This window comes from Crocodylus porosus, unplaced genomic scaffold (genome assembly GCF_001723895.1).
Source record: "Crocodylus porosus isolate Cpor-Errol unplaced genomic scaffold, CroPor_comp1, whole genome shotgun sequence".
NCBI lineage: Eukaryota > Metazoa > Chordata > Crocodylia > Crocodylidae > Crocodylus > Crocodylus porosus.
The window spans coordinates 47,927,494-47,939,276 of record NW_017728907.1 but is presented as its reverse complement, the minus strand read 5'-3'; the positions used below and the strand labels follow the sequence as shown (position 1 = coordinate 47,939,276).

At 47.4% G+C, this 11,783-nt stretch overlaps 1 protein-coding gene across 2 annotated transcripts in view; it reads left to right on the top strand.

Moving 5' to 3' along the window:
* LOC109307431 (vitamin D3 hydroxylase-associated protein-like) overlaps positions 1–11,783 on the top strand; it is a 24,649-nt gene that overhangs the window by 9,086 nt on the left and 3,780 nt on the right. The window contains exons 6-12 of one of the 2 annotated variants that reach the window (XM_019531359.1): positions 165–205; positions 926–1,050; positions 1,343–1,468; positions 2,161–2,258; positions 4,281–4,380; positions 7,129–7,172; positions 10,251–10,290. In XM_019531359.1, coding sequence (XP_019386904.1) covers positions 165–205; positions 926–1,050; positions 1,343–1,468; positions 2,161–2,258; positions 4,281–4,380; positions 7,129–7,172; positions 10,251–10,290 — 574 coding nt within the window. Of the gene's footprint in view, positions 1–164; positions 206–925; positions 1,051–1,342; positions 1,469–2,160; positions 2,259–4,280; positions 4,381–6,826; positions 7,061–7,128; positions 7,173–10,250; positions 10,291–11,783 lie in introns of those variants that run through there. The other variant, XM_019531360.1, reaches the window with a different exon arrangement.

The following is an 11,783-nucleotide window of genomic DNA, read 5'->3' as shown; positions in this document are numbered from 1 at the left end:
TGGGGCTGGTCCTGCTTTGAGCAGGGGGTTGGACTAGATGTGACCTCCTGAGGTCCTGCCAATCCTAATTTTCTATAATTCTATGATGATCACAGGCAGAAGGCCTTCCTATCCAAACAAGAAGCTGCTGCTAACTTATTTCTCCCATTTTATGTATTTCTCAGCCACGCTGGTCTTGTTTCTCCTATAGTCGGCATGAAATCAGGTGAGTCTCTCCAGAGTCGAAAACAGAGCCATGGACCACTGTGATGCTGAGTTACCTGGAGAATAGCCTTGTGCTGTATGGGTGCTATTGAAAGGGTTGGTCCAACGTTATGTTTAGTGACCAGTTCAAAACAGTGGAAAATGGGTAGACATGGTGGGCCAGATCTTGGTTTATGCTCTGGTCAATTTGTGCCAGCTGTTTCTGTTCCAAGTGGTCATTGATACTCATTTCTTGGAGTGTTGCTTTAACAGCAGCTAGGCCATGGCAGCACAAAGTGTCCAGACCAGTCCCGGGATTGCCTGCTTACTTGGATGGCTAAACACCATGTCCTGCTACGCCAAGGGAAGGACTAGAGCACTTTGGATCGGTCCTCAGTTGTATTCAGCTGGTTCATAGGGAGAGAGCTGAAACTGGTTGCACTGGAGCTCTCCCACTCCAGGGAATGACAAGTAGGGAAGCTAGAGGCTCCTTTGCTTTGCTGAGGTCCCCTCTCTGCTAGAGGTATGACTAGCATGGAGGTTATGACCACACCTTTCTCCTTTCCTACTGGCTGAGTAGTGCAAAGGACACAGAGATGTATCAAGGGCCTGGCCTCCAAGTCCTTAGAAACCCCACTACATGTTGTTGTAACTGGGGCCTGGAGATGGATAATGGAGTCTGAAGGAATGGGACTTTCTGCCCCAGCAGTAGTGACCGGGATCCTTGCCTTTCCCATTGCAGTGATGGCAACCATCGGGCCCATGGCGCGGGACGTGGACAGCCTAGTTCTGTGCATGAGGGCGCTCCTGTGCGAGGACCTGTTCCAGCTGGACCCCACCGTGCCGCCCATCCCCTTCAACGAGGAGGTAACAATGGAAACGGAGATGCAGCCCACGGGCTTTTGTGGATCTTCATCTTTTTGCATACCCCAGAAAGTGCAATCGAAGAAGTGCCATCACTGTGGCTCTGCTGTCTCAGAGCATGCTTTACTCTTGCCTGTCTAGACAAAATCCCCACTCAACCATAGAACATGCTGATACTAAGCTGTTTGGCATTTGCCAGTATCAGAGACAGGCTATACTGGTCTTAAGTGGACCTCCATTCGTATATGCTCCATCGAATCCCCTGTTTATAAGAAAAGGCTCCTTGTCCTTCCAGGTTTACTCCAGTTCAAAACCTCTTCGCATTGGGTTTTACGATGGAGATGGCTATTTCCAGCCCTCCCCCAGCATGAAACGAGCTGTCCAGGAAACCAAACAGCTTCTCCAGAGGGCAGGGCACACGGTACGTTTTGTGACCCGAGTACCAGCATGGGGGCAGGGCTTCTTGAAGCTACACTGCCCGCAGCAGTGTTCACTCTCCAGTGGCCTTGACCAAAGCTTTCTGCTGCCCCAGACTTATTTCCCAAGCTGTGGTGAATATTAAGAAAGAGCAAATTTATTAGGAGAGTCTCAATTCCCACCCAGTGCAATCCTACAGGCTGGGTCAACCCAGCTGCTTTGAGTACTTGAGGGAGCATCAGGCCACAATCCTTTCCATACCTTACATTACAGCTTCCTAAAGCAGGAGACCATGGTTTCTTTCTAATATTTATCAGATTTTCTGATTTCTTGGTCTCCCTTTGGGGGAGGAAGAAGCTGAGGAACTTCAGGTCGTGGTTGGGCTTCGTGTCACCAGTGTAACAATATGCACGATCTGAGCTTGGGCCTGGGGCAGTACCTCTGTCATTTGAACTAAATCAGTAGTTTCGTTAGCTATTAGCAGTTAGGAGTTGTTATCCTCTCCAAATCAACCACTGCAACACAGGCTTTGCAGATGTGTGCATGTTCAAATTTGAGGGGACTGGATGGGGACACCCATAGGTCATCTGAGTTTTTGGAAAGACCTAGCAAATGCCTCAGAAGTGGTTTTCTACTTCCACTGGACTTGGCCTTCCTGTCTTTGCCAACCCTTGCACAATGATGGTTTCTGTGCAGCTCATACCCTTTTCCCCGCCTCGGATCGATTATGTGGTGGACGAGCTCTTCACCAAAGGCCTCTTCTCTGATGGAGCTGCAAACTTGTTGGACAAACTGTGAGTAAAGCCTTTCCATTTTGCAGCAGGTTGGGGGTTGATCATTGAGAGAGAAATGCTTTTCAGGGTCCAATGTATTTTTGCCCATAAGAATGTAGAAACAACAGACATCCATGTCTTAGGTTGAAGGCAATCTCTGCTTTGGTCCACCCTGGAGAACAATTGTATCTGCCAGCTTTGTCCTCCCTCTTAAAGTTGATCCAGACAGGGCTACTAAGAAACTGAGTTTGGGACTTCTTGCTCTATACTTGCTATAAAATCATAGAATCACAGACAACAAGGGTTGGTAGGGACCTCAAGGAGGTCTCTAGTCCAGTCCTTTGCTCAAAGCAGGACCATCCCCTACTAGATCATCCCAGCCAAGGCTTTGTCAAGTCAGACCTTAAAAACCTCCAAGGATGGCGCTTCCACCACCTCTTTGGGTAGCCTCTTCTAATGCTTTACTACCTTCCTGGAGAGAGAGTTTTTCCTAATATCCAGCCTCAACTTCCCTTGCTGCAGCTTGAACCCATTGCTCCTTGCCCTGTCATCTGCCCCCACTGAGAACAGCCCAGCTCCAGCCTCTTTGCAGCCCCCCTGCAGGGAGGTGAAGGCTGCTACTAAATCCCTCCTCAATCCTCTCTTCTGCAAACTAAATAATCCCAGTTCCCTCAGCCTGTCCTCATAAACCACATGCCCCAGCCCCCCAACCATTCTCATTGCCCTAAACATGACATGCTTGGGGCAATCCATGTGACGCTAAAGATCAAACAGGCTGTACTATTCCTACTGTAGTTGTTCTTTTCAATTAAAGCTATTCTGTTGGACCGAGACCCCCAGCCTTTGTTTCCCCCATCATCATAAGTAGTGCATAAAGTACAGCAGGCAGCCTCATTCTCTGCCATCCTTTTCCAACCTGAAGAAACATGGATCCATGCAACGCAGCATTTCCTGCTGTCATGAGCAGTGTTGGAAGCTCTCACAGGCAACGTGTTGCCCTCAAGCCATGGGTCGGGGACCACTGTTTAAGACTAACCAGACTGTTTGTCTGTCATACCTGGCAGAATGCACTAGCCTGAGTAGTTATCTGCATTTCCAAAATGCCTGATGATGTACCATCAAAGCATCATGTAGACAATCAGGATTCTCATCATTTCTTTATGGAAGGACCACTTCCCTACTTGGCTGGCACTCACAATACCCTCCAGGTGCATCTCCAAAGCTGTTCTGCTCTTGGCTGGTAGGAGGTTCTGTACTAGAGATAAATCCTTTGCTGAAGATGTATAACCTCCATGAGTTTCTTCCTGGGTTGTGTAAGCTTCAGCTTTCCTATTAGTTAACAATTGTCAAGATAAGGTGCAGAGATTGATGTCTACGGTCCTGGTTCTGCCATAAATTCTTGGCTGGGGTGATCTCTAGTTGGCGATGGTCCTGCTTTGAGCAGGACTGTGCACCAGAGGACTATAAACTAGGACTGTGGAGCAGTCCATGGACTAGATGTGACCTCCTGAGGTCCCTTCCAACCCTCATTTTCTATGATTCTTTATGTGGCCTTAGATGAGTCTCTTAAGCTCTCAGTGCCTCCACTTGTAACATGCGGAAGAGACTGCTGGAATAACTGGGAATTAGGAAGTGGTGTTCAATAATCATTATAAGGTGCCCAAAAGCTCTAGCAACTGGGAACATGTAGGTAAATGATTAGCTGCCCACAAACTAATTCCCACATAAGCAAAGTCCATGGACAAGTACAATATTCCATTAAAAATGAAAAAATATTCCATTAAACTATGAAACTATGAAAAAATGTTGATATGAATGTGGGAAATAAAGCCTTCCTGGCCTTATACCTTTTGCAGAGAATTACCCAGGCCATAGATACTCCAGAGTAATACTTGATGCTGTGCCCAGGGGCTTGCCTTAAATCAGTGTATGCAGAAGCCGTCTTCTTATTATTTAAAGATGCTAACATTTTGGCCAGGAGAAAAGCCTGAGTTTGAAGCTGTTGGACTGGTCTGACAGCCTCCTCTCTTCATGACCTTCCAGAAAAGGGGATATCATGGATCCAAACCTGAAGTCTCAGGTTAACACTTACAGGCTCCCTGTTGTGGTGAAGAGGATCGGGGCTCTCCTCCTGAAGCCAGTGGTAAGTCCCTCCACATTTATCCTCTTCCAGTGCTCCTCACGATGCTCACACAGTTACAGGCAGGGGGAAGGCATGGTCATCCATGAAGAAGGAAGATGCTCTATTTGGTGATGCTCTCCTGCTTTATGTTGTTGGTTTTGCTGAATTGCCCAGAGAGCTGAATTTCACCCATATCATGTGCCTCTTTCATACCCCTGTGGGCAACAAATATCAGGCAACCATGGGCTCTGTGGGCAAATACATGATATTGCCATTAGGGTATAAGCAAACATCATCTTTGGAGCAGGATCAACTGTGACCTGGGGCACGGCAGCGTGATACACTGCACTGCAGTGTATGTGCTTTCAGATGCATAGCCAGCTTCTCATCAAGCAGCACAGCCACTCCAGGGTAGTAAAGCAATGCTTGCAAGCCTCGCAGCACCAGCACTAGAGGTGCGCTTCATTCATGCTGAACACCAAGAGCTCAGCTACATTCAAAATTTAGTCGCAGAAGTCAAAAGCAAGTCTCAGTGTTTCACAAGGGGCTTCTTTTCTTTGCAACTCAAGATCAAAAGCAAATATACAATACCACATCTTGACCTCAGACATCCTAAGGCCTTGAGGACACTGGTCCTTACCCATGGCTAACAAAAAGGCATAGTGTTTCATCCTGACGATAGTCGCATTTCTTTCTTTGTTGAAAGCTATTTAACTAGGTGGAGAAGCATCTTGATGGCTGCAGAATAGAATATAAATAGGACCTGGGATTTAAAACATGCAGGGAAGTGGGTAGATGTGGCAGGAAAGAGTTGGAGAAATGGGTATTCCTCTTGTTTAAATGGGTACTATCCATGGCATGGAGTTGATACATAGAAATCAGCATTGCTTCAGTGACTTCAATCAGCTGAAGGTTGGCTGATGGTAAGACGGGTCACTAATCAGTGGAAGGAACACATTAGAGGCCTCCATCTTGTATACATCCTCCATTATATAACATTTGGAGCAAACTTTGGGTAACCTTGCACAGAGACAGGCTTAGAAGGCCAAATTCCATGTTTTTGCTGATGTGAACAAGAAAGCACTGACTCAAGTGTTTGCCAACAGTCACACAAGCCAAGCAATTGAAATGCACAACCCTAAGGAATAGCACACATTGTCAAGACCTGGAAACTCAACTGATGACACTTGCGGCCATCCTAGTTAGACAGTTGTTACGTGCTTATCATAAACTCTTCGCTTAGCTGGGGAGGGGGGTGGGCTTCATGATCAACCCCTTTCATTAACATATACCCAGTCGGGTTGTAGATACATGCATGGTACTAAGAAGTTTGTTTGGCTTACACAGAATGGGTGCGTCCAGACAAGTGTAGATGTGTGGTATGCAGCACCGCAGGCCCATCTGCAACACTGCACATGCAAATTAGTAGCATGGGGTTGTTTATTGGGACACTGGGAGATCACGGTGTCAAAAAAACCTGAGCCTTAAAAAAGCAGAGTGGCACATGTGGTGGCAGCACGTGCTGTTGGAAACCGGAGCCATGCTCCAGCTGCCGGCCAGGCTTTAAGCTGCCAGATTGCCATGGCTGCAGCCCCCGAAGGCCCTCAGGACCCAGGTAAAGCTGCCCAGATGCTGAGTACATTGCCTCCTACCCGGGGCAATGCACCACATGCCAGGGCGAGAGTGCACAGGCATTTCCCAGGGACATCTTGTGCCGCTGCTGTTTGTCCCCAAGAAAATGCACGTTCCCAATAATGGGGATGCACCCAATGATTGTAAACCTGGGACAGTGGGGAATAATGGACCTGAGCTCAGAAAAAAACGCAACAAGATCTCAGGCCTACGCCCATCCTCCCAGGCATGAGTGTGTGTTTGCATTTCCATTGCCTGATCCGGATGCGACTTAAACTTACCTTCAGTTTTCCAATAAAGTGATTCTCTTGAGAAGAGCCTGGCGAGCTTGCGCTCTATATTCCGAGGCTCTGTCCAGAAAAGCAAGCTCCCTTTGTCCCAGTTTGGGGGTAGAGGGCTTCCCTTCAGTCCGATCTGGTCCCACTGGGCCTGGATGATAAGTTTACGGTCTTTCAGCGGTCCTCGTGAACACTGCTGCTTGGACTACACGGTGACGAGTTAATTAGTTCTCTTGGAGAAAGCGACCCTGAAACGCAGCCAAATACATGAGCAGAGCGGAAACTCTGGGCATCACAGGAGTCTGTTCTGCCATTGCCAGGCAGTTGCCCTATTCATGTTGGCTCAGTGGAAGAGTACAGAGCGTGGTACAAGAGTGTACGAGAGGACTTTTCTTTGACTTAGTGCTTCTTCAAATGGACAAACGGAAGCCGTGCCTTGCTCAGGTTTGCTCAGACCATGTCCTGTCAGGGAGGCCAGGACCGATCGTGCCTGGTCAGCCCAGGGTTACTACGGTGCTCCAGAGTCTGAAGGCTGCGTGTGAACCCCTTGCTCTGAGACCCAACATGGGGGAACAAATCCAGAACAGCCTTATGCACTCCAGCGGGTGTGGGAGTCGCACTCCCATCCTCTCTGCGACATGCCCCTGGCATGGAATAGACCAGTCCTTGGACCACCCAAGACGAGCATCGTTGGGCCCCGTCCAGCCTTGAGTTTCCTTGGAGGGGTTTTCTCTCCTGTTCAGGCTACGGTTTCTTTCACTCAAGCATGCTGTTGAATGAATACCCCTGCTTAGAGGACTTTGCAGGATCTTGGCTGTTCTGCTATCGACTAATCCCGAATTTTGTTTTCCTTTCTGAGTATCCACGGATCGCCAGAGATCTGAACGCGCTGTGTGGAGTTGGGTAAGTGGCTCTGTGCAAATCTCAGCAGCAGCATACAATAAAGTTTGCTCCATATTGGGAGGGTCCTTTTGGAGCTGTATGTGCTATGGGAAGGAAGACCGGGCTCTCCCAGATGTGCATTTGAGGAATTTGGTTATCAGATTTGTAGCCGTGCTGATGTGACCTCATGGGATTTAATGCTCCATGGTTTGCACTTGAGGTCAGCCTCTCCTGCACCAGGCTAGGGTTGCTATTATCTTAGCAATGTCTGCAGATATGTTCGTACCTGGATACGCCTTTCTGTGTCTCCCCATGGTCCCTGCAAGAGATAGGACTTTTCTGTACCACAGTGGGATGCCTGATTTTCATTTGTATCCCAGGTGCTTCACATCCACTTCTTAGCGGGTGTCTAAGCAGGACATTTAAGCACTCACGCATAGTCCTTAGGGTATTATATTTCACACTCCAGTGTGTAGATTCAAAGCCCATTGAAGCTAATTAAAAGACTCCACTTAAGGTCAGCGGGCTTTAGACCAGGCTCTGGAAATATAGGGCTTCACTATAATTAAGGCTTGACCCACCTCTCTTGAAGTCAGCAAAGGTCTTTCCAGTTGAATTGAGGGGATTTTAAATTGCCTTCATGCTTTTATTCTGGCTGAATGGAACAGCCATACCAGATATTTTACATAGAAATAGGTATTCTCACACCCCTATTTAGGGCTGACCTTCAGGGTCAACCTTAAACCAGCCTGAGCTATCTGAGCTGCCCTTCCTTGTCTCTGTATCTTCCACTATGCTTCATCCAGTAGCACCTTTCTACGAATCAGCTCACCCACTGCTCGTCTCTCCTATGCTTGGCTCTAATTCCAAGCAATACAGATAAGAAGTGGGGTACAAAAGGGCTGGAAGTCAGGAACGTGGAGTTGTGGGGTTGCTGCAGGCTGACTTAATGTGTTTGGGGCTAGGTGATTTCCAGACATGTTACAGGGAGGAGATAGTTGAGAAGCAGGCTTGACTTTAGCCCCAGAAGTTCAGCAGAGCTTCAGGGCAGCAAGCCTGGAGGTGTCCCATGTAGATAGTCAGCATGTATGAACCTGCATGCTAGCAGTGTGGACATGCCCATTGCTTCTCTCTTACTCCTATCCCAAAAGCATTGCACCCATCTCACTATAATATTTATACCTGCCTCTTATACAGTGTGTTTAATCAGCTGATTTCAAAGTACTTCATACAGGAAATCAGTTGGAGAAACTGAGGCAACGGGAAGTGAAGGAAGAGGCGCAGAATCCCCTAGCAGCGAGCCTGAGAATAGAATCGAGTTTCCTGATTCCCCACCAGGTCTTTTTTATCTTGTTGGGCACCCTTCATATTTCAGGAGCATAAACTATGTAAACTATAGACTTTTTTTTAACCCATTCTCTTGTAAAGGATAAGGAAGTTTTTTAAGTGATGGTGCCATTGAGACACTCAGCAAGTGATCAAAGTCTTTGTTTGTGCTCAGGTGACTTCTTTTTTTGAGATTTCTTTTTAATATTCCTTTAAGATAATTGCAAACTGTAGCAGTTCACGGGGTGTGTGGAGGGGGGGCGGGGAATTAAGGAAGAGGTGGGATTTTAAAATAATAATATCGAAAGCCATTTATTAATCACATTAGCTGATCTGTGCTACAGAAAACTGAGAGAGAGACCCATAAAGGTGCTTAGACCAAGAGGTGTTCTAGCACAGGAGAATTATTAGCTACATGATTTTTAATCATTGATCTAACGCATTGGATGATGGTTGACTGACCTTCAACCTGTCTCTCTGGGCTAAAGGTTACCTGTCTTTCATTTTGCGTTATTTTTTCTTTTTAATCATTCCAAACAATTTGAAGGTTCCTGAGTAGGCTGGGATGTGAGAATAAAGTCCAGGAGAGATGGATCTGATAGCAGGGGTGAGAAAGATGTACAAGGTTCAGGATAATGGAGGGCTTCATTAATGGCACTGTAGGTTTCACCACACCCTGTGCATGTATCCACGTGGATACTTTCCATGAGGTAAGTATGCTGCCAGTTGCAGCAGAACGTAGAGATGCCCTGTGCCAGCACTTAACCAGCTGCTAACTTAATGGAAATGATCTTGGCAAGCAGCATAGAGAGTCATGCAAGCTAATTACCCCTGCCAAGAAGCAGAGTAAAAGCAGGTCACCAGGGGCACCTGTACATGTGATGGGGTTTAATCCTCGTTTATAAAATTTAAATTGGTTTATTTTGAAGCGTTGCATCAGTGTTTGCATGTACTAGGTTTTTTAACTAATTAAGTCTGGTCCCCGGCCAGTGCTGCAGGAGAGCAAAACAGTCCCACACTGTCCCACACCCTGTGCCCTGCCACACAGCTGTGGGAGCAGGAAGCCAGCATGTGACACAAGAAAAAAAAAAACAGCAGCAATTCGAAAGCAGAAGCAATTCAAGAGGGTGAACTACAAAAAAGTTACGCTGCCATCTGGTGGACAAAGTGGTGCATTACACATCTTTGAATGCCTTTGTATTTGCACACAATGAATCCATGGATGTGACGCTTTAATTCACCAAATTAAACTATGTCCGAGGAGTTTTACTTTAATGTGCCAGAAGAACTTTTAAAATGTCCAGAAAACCCACTTGTGCAAACAGTCACACTGTTGCAATGCAAGAAAGGTCAAAAAATATGGCATGTACAAATGCACTATGACCTTTGTCCAGCTATCTTGGACTCCTTCCAGCACTTGCATGAGCTTGCTTTGAAGCCAGCTCTGTATCTCTCCTGCAGCACAGACCTACACCGTGTGTGTGCTTGCATATGATGGAATCTAAACCTGAGAGAATGAATTTGGGGGTAACCAGTAGGAATTTTACTTTCCACTTCCACCACCTAGACAATGCAATAATATATCTTCTAAGTACACTAAATACCAAAATGCGCTTTAAACGTTTGCACAGGTTGCAGGAAGGCATGATCCGTAACATGGATGTAGTCGCTTGGCCTGGAATCATCATAGTCCTTTTAATAGAGCTTGTATGTGCATTTAATTAGTTTCTAGGCTGCAATGGCATCAGCTAATTAAGTCCCTGAATTTTCCAGGACAGCCAAAAATCTGTGGAAACAGCATGCTGCGGTGGAGGTAATATGCTTTTTCTCACTTAGAAGTGGCAAGTGCTCATTGAGATTTTGTATAATCTCACATCAAGGTTTTTAAGCAGCATTTTTCAGTCCTGCACCAGGTTGTGTGGAAATAAAGTAGACATTGAGAAGGAAGCCTTCTGGAGGAAACCATGAGATTACAGAGATCTAATGCATGCACAAGCCTTCAATTCACTGCAGGAAAGGGAGACATTATGTACTGTTTGGACTTTGCCCAGGCAGAAAAACACTCTGTAACATGCTTTTCTTTTCTTGTTGAAGCAGTACATAGCTTCAAGCACTGGATCCTACTGTTAAATCACATGCATATGGGAATGAGGATCGACTCCAGGACCCACACCTTCAAGCACATGGCTTTCACCACTTGAGTGCGGTCCGATTCTGCTGGCCTTGCTTAAAATTGGGAATCAAAGATAAAAGGTCCAGGCCCCTGCTATGGCAAGTGTGGCAAAGTGGGAACTCCCTGACTAGCCACAGTGCTTTTCTCGTCTGCCACACCTTGTTGTTCAAAAATTAAGGTCTTAATTGCCCTTCGTACGCCCTGTTCTCCTGGGCCTATGTATGCAGCTCCAACCACCCCTATACTGCATCCCAAGCCTCGCAGATGTTCCTAAGAGCCTGAGGCCGGCTCAGCTCATCCCAGTGTTAGGCCTCTCGCTTTCCGCCCTATTACAGGCCACACTCATACCTCCTCCCTCTCACTGAGAACTCTCTCACTGCACCACCTCTCACATGATCACTCTCATACTGCCCCTCCTTTTCCCTGCCCTCACCTGGAGGGTCCTGGGGTTTCTTTCCCTGTGTGACCGCCGAGTTTCCAACACCCTGTCACATGCAGCCTTAGACCAACCAATAGGTGTCATACGTCTTCCCGGTTCCCATGATTGGCAGAGTTGCTGGTCACTCCAGGAGTCATCTTCCCCTATCTCACCTGCCACGACTTTGAGTGTTCCCAGTGCAGGGGTTGACTATCCTGGGTCCCTCTGCAGCCCACAGTTTGCCTGACAGTCACCTGCAGGGCTCCGCCACCCCTACACCCCGACCTCACACCACCTTGGTGGATCCCGCCATGTTCCCGGCCGCGTCCCCTCACTCCTACGAGTATGGCGCCTCTTGGGTTTCTTCCTATCAGCATGTGATTCTTGGAGCCTGCTCGGCTCACCGTCTTCACGGGTCCTCTGTAACTGGAGGTCCTGCACGTGGAACCTGCCCTTGACCTGAGCACTCCGGCCCTCAGATTCAAATCATCCCCTGACACCCTGTGGGCTATGCTCCCTCACCGTCTCTCTCTCTCAACCCCTTCACCTGGGGAAACAAAAATGCAGCTTAACAGAAAACACAAGACACTGCCTCTGTCGCTACCCTAGGAATCAGGAACGCTCCCTTCCTTGCTTCCCCATGGCAGAGGTCACGGTAACTTTGTTCCCCTGTAATATTCCCAGGGAAAACTTCCTCCCTACTAGACCAATCCTA